The 17,560-nt window shown below is 40.9% G+C and overlaps 1 protein-coding gene across 1 annotated transcript in view; it reads right to left on the bottom strand.

Moving 5' to 3' along the window:
* LOC110963803 (collectin-12-like) overlaps window positions 1–16,896 on the bottom strand; it is a 43,556-nt gene extending 26,660 nt beyond the window's left edge. The window contains exons 1-2 of the mRNA XM_022212296.2: window positions 16,624–16,896; window positions 15,690–15,740 (exon numbers count right to left, since the gene is read on the bottom strand). Of these exons, the coding sequence (XP_022067988.1) occupies window positions 15,690–15,740; window positions 16,624–16,630 (58 nt within the window). The 5' untranslated portion in view covers window positions 16,631–16,896. The remainder of the gene's footprint in view (window positions 1–15,689; window positions 15,741–16,623) is intronic.
* Window positions 16,897–17,560: the final 664 nt, after the last annotated feature.

The following is a 17,560-nucleotide window of genomic DNA, read 5'->3' as shown; positions in this document are numbered from 1 at the left end:
CAAAGAAAAACAAACAGCTAAATGTCACCCGTCGGAGAAAACCAGAAATAAAATAAATAATGCGGCATTCTCGCTCTGATGAGCAGCTGGGATAATAAACCACAAGATGGCATTTGTGGCATGGCCTTTCTGACTGCCAGGTTTGTTGGTGCTTTTGGAAATTTGCATGGGAAATAAAAGCATCTTATAAACACATTCATTAAACCTGCCTTCATTAATTTTCTTTTTTTTGTCATCATTGACAATTATTGGGGAGTCTTGTGTAAAGTCCAAAAATGGGTCCAAAACGTTGCATCTAGCTGCTAATAAGCCATTAACAGATTTACATTCTAAGCAAATGTGCAGTGGAATTATAGTGTTCCTTCCATTGGATGTAAAATGACAACATTTAATTGTAACTGGATAAAGTTTATTACCCAAAACAAGCCGTAGATGTGTCGGAACAACTGGACTGCAAATAGTGTATGCTCAGTGTTACCTTGTGGAATTTTAAATGAAAGTGTTATGGTGCATTATGTATACTAGACACAGATCGACTGTGCATGTTTAGAACAGAGTCCTCCAAGGGTAGGACTTGAGACTAGAGAGCAGCCTAATGACCACTTGATGCTCTACCTCAGACAGGAGTGAAAAACTAATATGTAGTGAAGCGTTGTCTTGATTAAATAGAAGATGTTCCTCTTCAGCTGCACCTAACATGCAGTTCCAACAGCAGTGAAGCTTAAAATGAGGTTAATTCCACTTCAGCTGCTTCAGCCCATACCAGCCATGGGACCACAAAACCGCATTTGTGGCACAACAGGCAGATTGAGTCAGAGACTGAAACACTGCAGCAGAATAACACTGCCCGATGCATAAAACAGCTCCAGATGACTGAGATTCACAGGAACCATAAGGATGTAGCTACATCAGTGCATAATACATGTACTACCAGTCAAAAATTTGGGGTCACCCAGACAAGTTCATGTTTTCCAAGAAAACTCACACTTTTATTCATGTGCTAACATAACTGCACAAGGGGTTTCTAACCATCAACTAGTCTTTCAACACCATTAGCTAACACAATGTAGCATTAGAACACAGGAGTGATGGTTGCTGGAAATGCTCCTCTGTACCCCTATGGAGGTATTCCATTAAAAATCAGCCGTTTGCAGCTAGAATAGTCATTTACCACATTAGCAATGTCTACACTGTATTTCTTATTAATCTAATGTTATCTTCATTGAAAAAAATGCCTTTCTTTCAACAATAAGGACATTTCTAAGTGACCCCAAATTTTTGAACAATAGTGTATATACACATTAAAAACCCTCAAACAAGCAGGAATGTTTTCTGTCCATCATGTTGGTCTGTGCTGATAAAACCTACAATCTTCATGATATTTTGCTGTCATGCTTCATGTCCTCCTAAAACAGTGCCTGACATGTAAATGAACTGAAATACTCTTCCTGCTCTGCAGAGGTACAGCCAGATCAAACATTGAAGGAGTAAAAGAGTCGTGTGGATACTTGACAGGAAACTGGTTGGGAAAATCTCAGCGGGACGTTTCTTTTACGGAGCGTGCCCACATCAGCCAAACTCATCTTCACGTTGGCCACATCCACCGCTGACTCTGCCATATGGACGGAAGACCGGCCTTCACCGACACACGTCTGCTGCTCTCTGACAGTGTGAAGAAATGTGTTTCCTCTTCAACACGTCTACACAGACGGACATTTTCGATGGTTTCTGTTTGCTACCTCGGGTGTCGCTTGTGGGTAACGTCAGTATAGCATTACGGTCATCATGGAGGAGGCCGCTCTGTGATTTTAGGTTTTGTGCAATGAGAGCTCTGTCATTTAACAGTGGCTTTGACAGAACATAGAGTGCTATAAAACAGGAATATGACTGTGGTCTGGGTGCTGTCAGCTGGTTAAAGGAGCTTAGTTTGAATTCAAACACACATGGCGCAACTGGACTTATATGCAAATTTGGCAAATGTTATGAACAGGTGGCTACAGTATGTTGCATTTCATCATTTTAAAGGTAGTATTTTATGCAGTTTAGCAATAAAAACAACGATAAAACAGGAGCAAACTTGATCAAACTATGCATTTCTCAGAAGGTGGAAACTTCAGAATGGAAAAAAGAAATTACAATCACATGTGTGAATTGCTCCCCACATGAGTTCATTTTTAAGAGCGTGAGAGGAAACCACATGCAAAATGTTCACTTTTCTTCCAAATGCTCAACAAATCTCCAAAATCCTGATGGGATGCTCTGTAAAGCGGGAAACAATGGGAATGCCTTCTGTGAGTGCAGCATCACGGGTGTTGGAGTGTCTTCTGGGTGGCCCTGCACATCTGTGGTCAGATGTGGGGGTGTGCCATGTCAGTGTGAACGACAACAAGGCATCCAGGTCAGGAATAAGAGCCGCGTTTTCCTGTTAAAGCCTGTTTAGACGGACATGCTGCAGACGTGAGGGTGGCACGCTCTTCTACCTCCGAGCAGCCTGCAGGCAAGAAGAGCATCAGCAGGCAGGAAGAGCTTCTCTGACATCTGTGTTGTGAATCACACGGAGGCGATGCTGCTTACTGAAAAGCGGTAATCAACACCAGACAGTGTCTTTAAATTAATCCACACAACTGTTTGTTTAGAGTAATTTAGAAGAAGTGCTGGAGAGGAAACCCCTCTCTGGAGGATGGAGGAACGGAATCTGTGATGCTCTGCAGCCAGAAGGGTTATTTTATTACTCTAAACAGGAAGATCTGATTACCAAAAACAGTCTGCGATCAAACTACTGAGCCTTCGTGATCTCCTCTTACAGCTCAGCTATGTGTACTATGCAGGAAAAGTTAGTGAAGCATCCTCCAAGTTGCACTCTGATCACAGATATTTGTAAGAAAATTGCCAGGTTCACATCATGGAACAACTTCATAACAAAAATAAGAAGCAGTAACAGGGTTTTAACTTCTTTAGAGAATGTGTCCCTTAAGAAAAAGAGCTAAACTCAGATAAATTTATCGGCCTCCTTAGAGAAATCTTGGAAGCAGATTCAGGTGATCTGTCATTCCATTCATACCATGTTGGAAACTTCACATTTTCCATACACAAACGGTAAAATACACTCCAGCAACACCTGCGGTACATACTACCTCAGTAATAGAGAAATATATATCTGTTTATAAAGGAAAACTAAACACTATCATCTTCCTAAATGTAGAATATAAAGCAGCTGTGCAGTATTTAACTGAATTATACACGTGAACCTAACAAGGTGACCAGGAGCAGTGCTGTTTAGAAATATCATACCAGTATCAGTATGTTATAAGCTTGTTTAATCCTCATGTTGTCCTACAGGTCAAAATCGACCCGTTTTAAAGTTTGAAAATGTGTGGGGGGAAAAAAATCACAGTGAAAGCTCCATGGAAACAAAGCTGAATAACTTACTTTCATCGGCCATAAAGTCTGTATTCAGACCCATGTTTCAGTGCAAGTTATCCAAATGCTGTGTACTGTGCTCACTGACCCAGAAAAGGAAATAACAGCCAAGTTTCTGCAACATTACAGCTGTGTCTCTCTGCCTCTCATTACTGCAGCTTTGGGCCCGACAGTCAGAGCTAGTTAGCATCTACAAGGCTTCAGCAAAGACGGTCAGGATCCATGGATCTAATTACAATAATGAGTTACTTTGGTCTTGGACATCGTGTTAAGAACAGATTTACCAGGAATTAACTCGAATGCATCTGTTCTGGACAAATGTGTGCAGAGATGTTCATGATATGACCCATATGTGAACTCTGTATTGATTCTGCTGTGCAGGGAAAAGCTGATAATAATCATTCCTCCTTTGGATGTTTTGATTCAGAGTCTGCACAGAGAGGAGCTGTTCACAGATGGATTCATTTTCAGTGGAAAGAGAGAAAGAGAGCAAGGCCCACTTCTACAGTGAAACAGGAACTTATCCATTTTAAGTAGCATAAATGTAGAAAAGACAAGATGGTCAATGTTAATATTTTAGAAGGCTGCCATAAATAAATGGAAAACATTGATCTGGCATCAAACATATCACAGTCAAAGGTGTACATTACAATACAGCATCTCCCTTTAATCCTGTACAACCATAGTATTATGAACCTCTTGAGGACATCAGTGGCACCAAATAGGACAGATTTTTTGCTGCTATGTCTGTTAAATAACCAGTGTAACCAAGGGAATTTTATTTTTTTCATTAAACAGAGTCTAATACTTTTGTTTTTAATTTTTTTTAACTACAGATCAGTACAACAAACCTCATAAATGGAATCTAAAACTACTTGAATTGTAGTTTTCCCCAGTGATCAGGTGATCTTTCAGCTCTTTTTTTAAGTACTTCAGTTCTGTCTCTGAAGTCCTGCTACTGTGTATCTGCACAACACATTAGATATGAACCACCACATCAGCTCTCACTTTTCTGGCAGCCTCCTAAACCATGCTCCCACATTTGGAAGCATCAAACATATGGAGTCACTGATTACAGGCTCTTGTGAGCAACGTTAGCAAAATGTCTGCATGTTCAGTCAACTGTATAAGGTATGTGATCTGTGGAATAACAAACTTCCTTTTTAAAATGCATTAATTAACCGTGCATGCTTAATATGCATTCTTTAAGGTGCCAGAAAATAAATTTAGTGAATTCCTTCTGTCTGCAGTCTGAGCCACACACGGAAAATGTGATAGTCATTATACATCTGACAGGGTTTTGGAGCTGAATGTTGTTCCTCTCCGCTTCAACTCCCTTTTGCAAACCAGGAAGCTGTGGGTTGATCTTGGCAACCCTCGCAGCGCTTTTTTTTTCACCCTTTCATTAACATTTCGGACTCTGAATAGCAGATTTAGGGGTCTTTATTACTCGCACTAAAAGAGGAGAAATTAGAATCCCCAAATCGATTGTAAAAGTGAGCCCGTGAGTTCTGCTGCTGGAGGTGTTGGAGAAATCTAAGTGTTTGTGGACACAGGAGACTCAAACACATAAAACTATCGGTTTGTAGTACTGAAGTGATACGTTGTGTGTTATTTCACAGCTGAACACACACAAAATGGCACGCTCACACACCGGAGGGAATACAGATGTAAGATCTAATGTACGAGCAAGTTTCTTGCAGAACAAAAGCCTGCAGCTCGCCAAATCTGAGCTCCCAGTGACAGGAGGCTTTAAAGGAACGCAGGTGTCCTGGAAAACCTCCTCTCTGCTCTGCTATTCTTTTATTTAATTACTCAATCAGTGACTCAGACCCCCTGTTTAAGGGACTCAACAGAGGCCTAAGTGAACTCCAGAAACCCTCCCCTGACATCTGCATGTGGGTCACGTCAAGGACACCGGGATTATTATGGTGTGTGAGAGCTGGAGGAGGAACACGGTGGAGTTTGCTGCTTTTCCTCACTCTCAAAGGTGAGTCAGAAAAGTCAGTGACACTCGAATGGTCACGAGCCAGATTGAAAATAGCAGCTAACTACCAGCACATGTGTTGTTCTGGCAAAAACATCACTGATCGACGCCTGCTCTTCGTGTTCATCGCCCAGAGTCATGTTACTGCTGTTTTATTCAAGCTAATGAAGGCGTAACAGAGAGAGAAGGAGGAGGTGGAAAAGTTTGGATGGTTTACAGGATCCCTCAGAACGGGCTGTGATGTTAAAACCATCTACTTTCTCTACCTGCTGTCGGAAAGTGAAAGATGTCTTCGGATCGTTCTCTTAAAGTGGCCCTACATCAATCTGATGTCAAACTCAATTTGAGAAGCTATAAACAGAACAACTCAGGCTTTGAACAAGTTCATTAAAGTCTTGATTCAGGTACCATGGAAAGGATTTTAAAAGAAAAGCTTCATTACTAACTAAAGACAGTGAATTTAAAAGATGAGGGCTTTGACCAGGCAGGGCAGAAATACTGAAGAGCAAACTTGGACCAGTCCCAAATTATATAATAGATATGATAAAGCTCAGTTTTCAGTGTTTTTCACCCAAAGTAAGTCTCTACAGTCACAATAACTCAACTTCTCCTGTTTTCATGACTGATCAACTTGCTATTCAATGCTCAAATATAAGGAGCAGCTGTTCTGAATCATTGCATTTGGTGAATCTATCTGCACTCAATTACAAGAAGGTTTGGGATAAAATGCATATTTGAACTACACAATACAGACATTCTCACTGTGTAAGGTTAATATGGTATCAGCAAACAGCATCTTATGTACAAAAAGCAGACAAAAAGAAACCCCATCTCTGTATCTAGTCCAATAACTTGTCTCTTTTTACTCTATTTTGGTCTCCACTGCCTGCTGAGGAACACTTTTGGCTTTTACCTTTGCCTTTTTACCGCAGTAAAACAGCTGAACGACAAGACTGAACCAAAACGGTAAAACTGCACGCTATAAAACCAAAAAAAAATTAGCTGAATAATGCTAAAATGCTAAATCTAAAAAATTCAGTGGCAGAGAATTGCAGAGGAATCTATCAGCACCCAATTACAAGGATTTTTTTAACCACATAGAGGTGGATCAAAGACCTGTGAATATCACTGTGCAAAGTTAATAAAATGGTAGCAAATAGTATCTAATGTGTACAAAGCAGACACAAAGAAACCTTCATCTTGTTCAATAATTAATTCATTTTAGCTCTATTTTGGGCTCCACCAACTCCTCGCTGCTACTTGCTCCTCTTTGCTCACCAGCTAGTTGCTAACTTTGCCTTTTTATAGCATTAAAACAGCTGAGTGATAAAACTGAACTAAAACATTAAAGCTGAGTGCCGTAGCATCAGAACAATAAGCTGAAAGATGCTAAAATGCTAAATCTAAACAGCACCGTTGGAGAGAAATCTATCGACGCCAAATTATAAGGAGTGGTCTTGTGATAAAATATTTATTTGAATTTCTATTAAGGGATTTTTGTCCACATAGAGGCAGTGCAAAGAACGATAAATATGACTGTGTAAAGTTAAAGTGTTAGCAAGCTTATGCACACATCAAGCAGACTCAAAGAAACCTCCTTCTAGTCCAATATTCACTCCCTTTTAGCTCTATTTTGGTCTCCACCAATTTCTGATGAAAATATTTGTCTCTTTAGCTCCACTGTGTTAACCAGCTAGTTGCTAACTCTGCATTTTTGACGCATCTAAACAGTTGAGTGATGAGACTGAACCAAAGCATTAAAGCTGTGTGCCATAAAACCAAAACAATGGCCTGAAAGATGCTAAAATGCTAAATCTGAACTACAGAGTTAAATATGATTCTTTGTGTGTTTATCACAATTAATAACATCTTCCTCTATTGATCAGAGCAGGTTTAGGATCAAGAATAGAAGAATGAGCAGCAAAATATACTCAAAATCAAACACACACATACTTATTGTGCAGTTTTTCTGCTTCAGAAGGAAGATTTAAAGCAGAAATCGGCTTTTTTTTTTTTTAAAATGTATCACAGTAGCTGATGTGAAGCTAATTTTAACTTAGTTTTCATCAACACTTGGATTATTTATAAGTGAAAAGTAACACAAAACTGGACTTAGTTGTTTAGATAGAATACACTGCTGAAAACTCCAGGCTAAAGAAAAATGATGTGTTTGTAAAATTCCTCCGCAGTTTGCTGCTATTTCCCGCTCTGGCTGTCTTTCCTCACAGTCAGACGGTTGAAAGGATTGACTTACAACCGAGATAAGAGAGTGAAGCCTGTGACAAAGTGAGCTGATCAACCGATTATTTTCTCAAATGTATTTATGCTCTCATGTCAGAAAGGTGTGTGCCTCAGACATCCACCTCCAGTTGGATCTTATTCAGTTACAACATCCTCCGGCTTCGTTATCTGTTAGAATCACACAACCCTTATCTCCTCTCAAAGAGTTCCTCTCCTACTCCTACGAAGACATCCATCCACCTCGCCGGCTGCATCTCCTCCACCTTCTCCCCACTTCCTCTTCCCTCCCTTCCCTCCCCTCTCCTGGGATTAAACACCATCTTCTCTGCTTATTCAGCATCCATCTCTCCTCTCCTGTGGTGTGAGATTCCTCTAGAACCAGATATGAGGAAATCCCTCATTCCTGGTCTGCACATTGTCTCTTTTTTTTGTTTACACCCTGAGGTTTTAGTTTTACTCTCCTCTCCCTGCAAAGAAAACAAGTCTGAAGTGCAAAGCTGCTCTAAAAGCCGCCGGCTGACATCTGACTTGATTTCTTAAAATCACATCGTACTTCTTTGTTTGTGGGTGCCGCCTCGGGGGATAAATCTGTGGTGTCTGCCTGCATTTTTCTCGCTATTATTCACACAAACACTTCTCGATTCTCCTCTTCATCCTTTTGTCACCGCATTAATTTCTCACTTTTTCCTCTAACGTGCTTTGAGGAGCTGTTTTTAAAAGCTTGTGGGTGCAAAACGTTCTCGAGACAAAACATCGGATTTTCGCGGAATTGCAGCTATTAAACTTAAAACAGGAGCAAAAGCATAAAAAAGAATCTCCTGCTCATGAAACCAGATGGAATAAAGAAACGGAACAACAGCAAAAAGCCTCAGTTTATATTGGATGAGCGTCATTACAGAACAAGCAACAGGTGGGACGCAGCAAATCACAATCAGCAACAGGTGGTAAAGAGGCAGACGGGGTTTAATATGTGTTTCTATGTGCTTAAAAATGATTGAGAATGACCTTAATCCCTTGAAATTGCTTTCAGTTTTCATTAACATCCACCAAACTGCTCTGCCTCCTGTCTGGATTTGCACTTAGGAGTTTTAAAATTAATGATTTCACCATGAAGAGCTCAACACAAGACCTCTGTGATGCCTAAGCCAATTTTAACTTCCTGATTTTTACTAGACAAGCCCTTGAAAGTCCAAAAAAAAAAAAAAAGAAAAAAATCCCGGAGTTTTACTACTTTGTCTGCTCTCAGTTCAACAGGTGACTTGGGTAAGTGTTTTCCCATCTCTGCTCTAACAAGTGCTAACAGGCTGCAGGCTCAGGTCAGGTTTACACGTCTGGAGCCTCCGTTAGAGCTTATTTCAAGAAGAAAAGAGGTCACTTAACTTAAGCCTGTGTTAAGTGATTTTTGGCCTCTTGGGAGCTGCAGAAAGACACCATTAACACAATATTATCACCTTTTTAGTCACACGGGGGAATAATAGTGTTCATTTAGAGCTGCGTTTGAGCACACCAAATGTAATGTAATTTAAATGATTTTAATTTATTCTGTTTTAACCCATATTATGAAGGCAATATTAACTGGTCACTAACCTTCTGTCATGTCTAGACTAGAAGGAACAGAATTTCGTCAGTTTATAATAAAAAAAAAAAAGCAGATTATAGTAGCTTTAATATTGGGAGTAAAGATTGTGAACCGTTGGACAATGGGAATCTTATACACGAAAAGCCTAAAAGAAGGTTCAACGCACATGTGTTCATCCACACGCACAGCAAATGTGTTTGTAAAGACACGCTGACTGTAAAGTCTCAAGGCCAAAGAAAAAACTTTGACAGTGGTATGGCAGCCAGCGAACGAGGAATGTACACTTTACAAAGTGATCAAAAGCTGCCACGCAGCTTTCAGAAAGAACTAAGAGGCAAAATCTGAGAATCCCACAACACAACACTCCAAGAAAAAAGGCAGAAACCACAGCAAAGTGCATAAAAATCCCCGTCAGACATTCTGACAAACGCACTGCAGAGTATCACATGACTTTGTGTATTGAATGTGTCAGTGACTGACAGACGCTGATGTTAACATAACCATGTCTGATTCCCTGTTAACCAGGATGGATGAGGTGCCAGGTGAGGTGTCATTACGGCTGCAGCTGAAGGTGGTGGTGGAGCCGGGAATGTTCTTCAGCCGCAGAAGAACCCCGTTGGACCGAACCGAGCCCCAGCTGTGCTGACACAGCTGGTTCCAGGCACGGACAGGCCCGACACCGTGCTCGGCTCCAGGAATTTTCCGGGCTTTGCTGGAGAAACCATAACAAGTGCAGGAAATAGATTAGTGCACTCTGGGTTCCACACCAGCCGCAAACCTCCAGAGTCCGACTCCTTCAAACCCACATGTGTGGGAACAGGAGACACCGGGCGAGGCAGCGAGACCCCATCCAGACATCAGTGCAGGTCTCAGGAGGACAAGCTCAAATCGCTGTTTATCCTCCGCCTGTGACTCCCAGAGCTCTGCGTCTTTTATATGACCGGGAGTCTTGCAATTTATCTTTTGGTGTAGTGACTCTGCCAACCTGTCTAGCATATTTCTAACTCTGTGTTCATTTATCTACGTCCTCTACAGATAAACCTTTGGGAAATCTCAACATACATCATTTTATACTCTGTCCTGAATTACTACTCAATCAGAAAGTGAGTTTTCTCAAAAGCCTGACATATTTTTGTACTTCTGCTACTAAATAACATTCAAAAATGTAAACACATTTCTCCACCAATGACAATAAAATGTATTCTACTCTCCAGTGAATACTGGTCTAAGGGGTTAATTTCTAGTGGATTCCATTAGCATTTCCCATTAGCATTTTGCTAGCATGTGCTACCATTATCACTGGTTGTTGCATTCCAATTTAACATGTGCATTGGCCTAAACTATGGATTATATACACGTAGACGGAGAAAGACATGACAATAGCAACAGAAGCTCATTTTCATTGATGTCTCTTAGCTGTTTTTGGTTGTTTTGATTACTGAAGGTGCTACTTATGGAGAAATTCTGCTACTTCTTCTACAATGGATAGCTTTCTGTTTAAGTGAACTCTTAAACCAACTTACTTTATGTGTTCTAAACCAAATAATAAACACTTCAGGGAGACATGTACCAACTGAACTCATATAAAACACGACAAATCTCGAGTTGTACTGGTTTGTAAGTAAAGCACTATCAGGCCCATAAATGCATACTAAACCAGAAAAGAATGATTTTGGTGGTGTGGGTGATGATCCAAACTCGGTGACTATTTGTCCTCTTGGATGTGGCTGTTTCTTCTTTTGACAATAGTTTGTTGTTTTGTGACTGGAGGGTTCCTGGTTTAATTCAGGCCAAGGCCAGCTGCCGGCGCCCAGTGACCGGCGATCATACGAGCCCTAATGGTGCTGTGAGAGTTCAGCCAAAGCTCAGGTAGATTTTGTTTTTATTCTGATGGCCTTCTTATGTCAGTCCCCCACAGAAAAATAAATATGTTCAAACCTTGAACACTGTGGAAGCGATTCCGGCCTGGCTTCAGCTTGGCAGGGAGGGAGATGGGATTACCATATGAATTCACTCAGCGTATGTACTGGTGTGTGTGTGTGTGTGTGTGTGTGTGTGTGTGTGTGTGTGTGTGTGTGTGTGTGTGTGTGTGTGTGTGTGTGTGTGTGTGTGTGTGTGTGTGTGTGTGTGTGTGTGTGTGTGTGTGTGTGTGTGTGTGTGTGAGCATTCACAATTGTCTACAAGTGAGTGGAAAATGCGTATCTATACGTGTGTGTTCGTAAACATACGTGATGTGTGCATTCTTTATGGATGACGCTTGAGCAAGAATGAGAATCAGAAACAGCTCGTCCTGCTTCAAATCTGTTTTTCTTTGTGTGCGTGTGTGTGTGCGTGTGTCTGTGCATGTCTGACCTTCCTCACTTCTTACTTTGCACGTCAGCAAAAATCCAAACACCCCCCAAAGGTACTTTTTAAGATATTTCAACACACGGTCACTATGTGTTATCGTCCATGTGCTGTGCTCATATTGGATGTTGATCTTTTTTTGTGTGAACCCCATGAAGTTCCTTACATAAAGGCAAAGGCAGGAGGTTTGCCTGACTTTCTGCTGATGTGTATAAATTTTACCCAGAACAGTGAAGGAACCAAATGAAAGCTGCGTCAGATTTCATTGCAGCTGCGTTACTGCACTTTTTTACAAAACTGGAGATGAGTGCATCGAATTTTAGAATTCAAAGAATGGGAGGAGAAGTTTGTGAACGGCCATCTGGGAAGACGAGGCCGGCAATCAAAGCATGTGGCGTTTTATTGCTCCTTTATATTTTCTGTTGCATTCTTTATAGAGTGATTCAAAGCACACGAGTCACTGCTCTTCCAATTTTTTGATCCAACAACTGTGCAGGATCTCTGCAGAAAAGACGCTTTGTTTAGACAATTAGTTAAAAGCCTTTACAACACTGGAAGCACCATTTCCTATTGTGAAATTTTAGTTTTAATACTGACTTCTTTCCAGAAGTGTGAAGTGTACTGTAACAAGCCCGTGCAGAACCACAAGATCCAGGTATATTTCAGGGATACAGTTAGATTTTTTGCTGCCCATTCACTCGTTCACAGACACTCCCGCTGATGACAGCCAGCTACCATGCAGAGGCCTAATGTGGACAGCATGATCTACCTGCTGACAGCTGCTCATTTCTAATGTAGCCGTGTTTGAAAAGTCTGCACGATGACTTTCATAGTGTGCAGGAATTGATGGAGGCCTGTGGCTTCCTGGAAAAACTCCTGGATCGCTTTAAAAACTGGTCAGTAGTAATGCAAAGTATGTGAAACGTCTATGTAAATAGGCTAAGAAAAACAAAAGCCCGCTGGTACTGTAGGCACTGTTTCTGTTCGTGTTCACTCTGTAAAACCAGCAGGATTAAGTGTTCCGTCTTTCCTTTTGAGCTCGCTGGTGACTTTATAAACTGGACACAACACTCGCAGCTTCGACATGTCACAACAGTTTAAACACCATCAGTCTCCTGGGAGGCTGCAATGAATTGAAGCAAAACATGTAGAGAGGAAATAACTGTTTGTTCCCCCTGAGTACTGACATTACGGCGCTAATGGTGGAAGAATGGAGGCCTGTGATGGTTTGCATGAACGCTGCTCTATTGCACAACAACAAAGTCTCTGGAGGAGGAGGCAGACGCTTGGAGCCGGCGCTTCCAAACAGCTGCCGAGTCCCTGAGAGGACGGATACCAGGCAGAGAGGAGTTCAGCGGCCCTCTCTTCCTACTCCTCACGATGTCAAGAGTTCATTGAATAAAGTTAAAAGTGAGCTGGATTTGGCTCCCCTCCCCACTGCTCTCTAATCTAATCCATGAGCGGCACTCGCACGCGCTCACAGAGAAAGACAAACAGGATGCCTCGACTCGGGTGACTCGGATGAAAGAGATTTCGCTGCGACACAGTTTGAATTCGTCTCCGCCGGTGCCGGTGGAGCGGTGGAGTCCGCTGCCTCCCATCATCTACCCTCCCGGACCTCAGGCCGAACTGTGTGTGAATGACTCATAGGGCAGCAACAGCCTGAACACAGAGACACACAGGCTCCCAGATCAATGCTGAACCAACAGAGCAGTGATGGAGCTTGGGCTGCGTTTCCAAGGACAATAATAATGATGTGTTTGAGTGTGTGTGACAGAGAGTTTGCCCTTTGGTGCCACTTTTTCATCTTTATCCAAAAGCATGAATGCACTCCATGGCGAACATACTGCCTCACAAAACCCCATAGCAACTGCGGAAATAAAACTGGCGGTAAATCTGGCAACAAAAACAGGAGATTCTGCATGATCAAAGAGCATCTATGAGTAAAGAAAAGTGCATTCATGGAACAGTATGGAGTGTGTTAGCACTTGCAATGAAGAAAAGATGTCCACCCTAATTATAAAAATGCATATTTTTCCATTTTATCAAATGTTCTAGTCACATTAAGTCTTTGTTTGGCAGCAAATATGTGAGAACAGTGAGATTTATGGATTATCGGGGATAACTTTTCTCTGTAAAGACATTGTATTGTTGGATGTTTGAGAATGTCGTACAGTGACTGAGAGTTTGCTGTTCGGTGCCACTTTTTCAGCTTTATCCAAAAGCATGAATGCACTTGATGCCTCACAAAACCCTACAGAAATAAAACTGGCTGCAAATCTTGCAAAAAGGGAGACTATGCATGATTAAAGAGCATGTATGAGTGCATTCATGGAACTGTATGGAGCGTGTTAGCACTTGCAATGAAGAAAAGATGTCCACCCAAACTACAAAAAGACTTATTTTCCATTTTATCAGATGTTTTAGTCACAAGAAGTCTTTGTTTGGCAGCAAATATGTGACAACAGTGAGATCTATGGATTATCGGGGGTAACTTCATTGGAAAGACATCTTGCTGTTGGATTCTTAAGAATGTCCTGCAGTGACAGAGTTTGCCATTTGGTGCCACTTTTTCATCTTTATCTAAAAGCATGAATGCATTTGATGACTCACAAAATCCTACAGAAATAAAACTGGATGCAACTTTGCAACAAAAAACGAAGTTGTGCATGATTAAAAAGCATGTATGAGTGCTTTTATGGAACAGTATGGAGCGTGTTAGCACTTGCAATAAAGAAAAGATGTCCACCCAAACTACAAAAAGACTTCTTTTTCCATTTTATCAGATGTTTTAGTCACATGAAGTCTTTGTTTGGCAGCAAATATATGAAAACAGTGAAATCCATGGATTATCGAGGGTAATTTCACTGGAAGGACATTGTACTGTTGGATTTTTAAGAATGTCGTAGAGTATAAAGAGAAAAGGAACTGATCAGCCACATTAACACCACCTGACTAATATGTGCAGATTCCTGTCTCTAAAACAGCTCTGATCCGAGTATCCTGTGGTTTCTGGCACCAGGATAGTGGCAGTAGATTTTAGATAGGGCCTCTGTAGATTTGGTTTACTCTGGTGCATCCTATTATTGATCGATTAGATTAGATTTGGAAAGTTTGGAGGATGGGCCTTGAGCTCTAGCTCATGTTCCTCGAGCCATTCCTGGACATTTTTGGAGTGATGCAGGAGAAGAAGCCACTGTTGTTGCCATAAACAGATATACGTGGTTTGTTTACAGTAGTGTTATCGTTGTGACTGATGAGTTTATGTCTGTTGCTACAGTAAGCAGTCTTTAGAGGGCAGGAATAGTCCACATTCAATACACTAACATGAGACTACAATCAAGAACTGTATTGGTAGAAAAAAAAAGCTACTCAGAAGATGTGACTTCATTGTTGGGCTGTGCACAATTTGGGTTTTGCATGCCTTTTTTGGAGTTAAAATGCTACAATTAAGTCTAATAACTGTTACTATGTTGAGGAAGAAGAAGTGAATATCTCACAACAAACTTGAGAAAATAAAACCAAAACTATCTGCATGGTTTGATACCACGAGTGAGAAATATGTTCGCTTGTAATTTGGGTGAACTGATGCTGAAAGCCTTCGTTTCTATCCTTATCTCTCTGGATCTGGTCACTGCATGTGTGATGGGAAAACTTCACGTGTACATGGGGCTAATGTGCATGTGAACTTTTTAGTTGCACCACAACACTCAGATATATATTGACTCCAGCTTCAGTTGTAGTAACCACATTTTAAAGGCATATTTGTGTGAGTCAACAAGCTCAAGTGACTCATTCTAAGTGGATAAAGGACAGAGGAGAGTTTCTGAAAACTTCTTGATCTGGGAATTCTGTCAGCAAGTTGTTGGGCCTGTGGTGAGCCGGACCTCACAGACTGTCATCCACAGACTCTAAACCATTGGGGCCAAACATCAAGAGCAGCATGCACATAAATATAAAGGTAATTCTAGGTAAGAAACAGAGTGAGAGCCCACACACTTAGAAGCTTTAATTCATTCACAAAACCATAAAAGTTTTATGATCAGAGCTCCAAGTGAGTCTCTCTTCCACCAAAAACAAAGAAAAAAAAAAAAAGAAAGGTCACTTCTCACTCACCGAACCTCTTGTATCCAAAAGACTGTACTTCCTCCTCGTCTGCAAAGTCGTCTGCGTGACATAATCAGAAACATATGACATAAATAGGTTAGCGGCACGCTACTGGGGGTACATTGTGTTTAAAGCAGATGGAAGGAGCTGCATAAACAAAATAAAGCAGACAGAAACACTACGGGGCAGCTGCACGGAGCCAAAGAAACTCATCATGACGTCCCTGAATGCAGCGATTTAGCAAAGCAGATGCAGCCAGAGAGGATTTAGGATGCAGATAGAGAGGCATCGTGTCTTGTGTGGAGATTGGAGGTCCAGAGAACTGTAAAAGCCACAGGCTGCGGTTTCTCTGGGTTGTTGACAGTAAACCCTAATTACACTCTGCTCCACTACACTGAAGGCTGGAGCAGAGCACAGGGAACATCACTGCTAATGGTTAACAGATGGGGGGCCGACAGGGGGGGAGACAGAGAGGGATGAGCTGTGTTTGTTGGTGGGGGGTTAGTCAGATAGATCCCAACTGGATCACACATTACTGGTTGATAAGTTACTCAGTTTACCTCAGAATTGATAAAAATGTTGATGCTACTCGTGCAGTTTGTTCCCAAATACAGAAGTTAGTGATGAAACTCTGCAGGTGTTGCTCACTGCTTTTATTTCTCAGATGTTAAATGTGTTTTTTTTCTCATTCTCACAGCATGAGTTTAACAAATAACGATTGTGCAAACTTAATTGGGTCTTTTATTCCTTTTTAATCGGATGCAACTGGTGGAGTTGAAGAACTTTCACAACTTCTGCACCATAATGCCATCCAGATGTGGCTCACTGACCACAAAGAAATACGCACAGATTCAATAAAGCCTCCGAAGACAGGTTTATTTAACGTTAAATTAAAAAAAAAAAATCATGCACTTGTACGTGAGCTAACGGGAGAACTTCGTACCTTTCATGGCGTTTTGTGGCTCGTTGAGGACTGTAGAAGAGATGAGGACTCCTGTCACTTTCTGCGCATCTCAGCATCCAGTGCAAAAGGTGTAAAGTTGTTTCACAGAGACTGACGTCAGAACAGTTAAAGGACAAATGAAACTACAAGTCTGAGCTCATGTTCAGTTTTCAGTTTAAAATCCCATCGTCTGTGTTGTCCTGCTCGGTGTAAAGTTCGTGTAGCGTAGCTGTGATGATCTGCAGCCTCGTCTTCCAGCGCAGCGCTGAAGGAGGAGAGTTAAAGAGTGAAGTTACACAAAATAATGAGCTGCACATCCGGTACTGGTTTCAGAATAAAAGCATTTTGTATCGTTACCACTCAAAGGATTAATATTCAACTAGAATCAATATCTTCTTTCAACTCTTGATATGTATAGACATATCTGCTCGTTTAAATGTAAAAGTTATGACTGTACAGGATTATTAATCACACACATTTATCTGACGAGTTTAACTCTGAAGTTTATTCTCTGTAATACTAAACCTTAAAACCCTACAATCTTTGTGGAAAAAAATACCTGACTTAATTTACCTGACAATTTTAAGTATTGCAGTTAAAACGTTTCAGTATTATATTAGACACAAGTTTATCTGACTAATTAATTGTTATGGTTAGGACATACTATTATAGACCTAACATATTATTAATTATGTAAATTTACCTGACTAATATAAACATTAAGGTTGAGACATGATGTTGTTTATGCAAACTTATTGTATAAATGCAAATATGAAGGGCACGCACTCGCAACACTATTTATGTGATTTTAAATATTGAGGGTAAGACTTTAAAATGACACTAATGATATAACATAAAATGCAAATTAATTATATAATGCAAATTAACCATACTAATTTAATTCAAGACCCAAACTTTATTCAAACTTGCAGCACTG

The sequence above is a fragment of the Acanthochromis polyacanthus genome, chromosome 20 (assembly GCF_021347895.1).
Source record: "Acanthochromis polyacanthus isolate Apoly-LR-REF ecotype Palm Island chromosome 20, KAUST_Apoly_ChrSc, whole genome shotgun sequence".
In the NCBI taxonomy this organism is placed as follows: Eukaryota; Metazoa; Chordata; class Actinopteri; family Pomacentridae; genus Acanthochromis; species Acanthochromis polyacanthus.
Note: the sequence above shows the minus strand (reverse complement) of the source record. Positions and strands in the feature narration are given on the sequence as shown.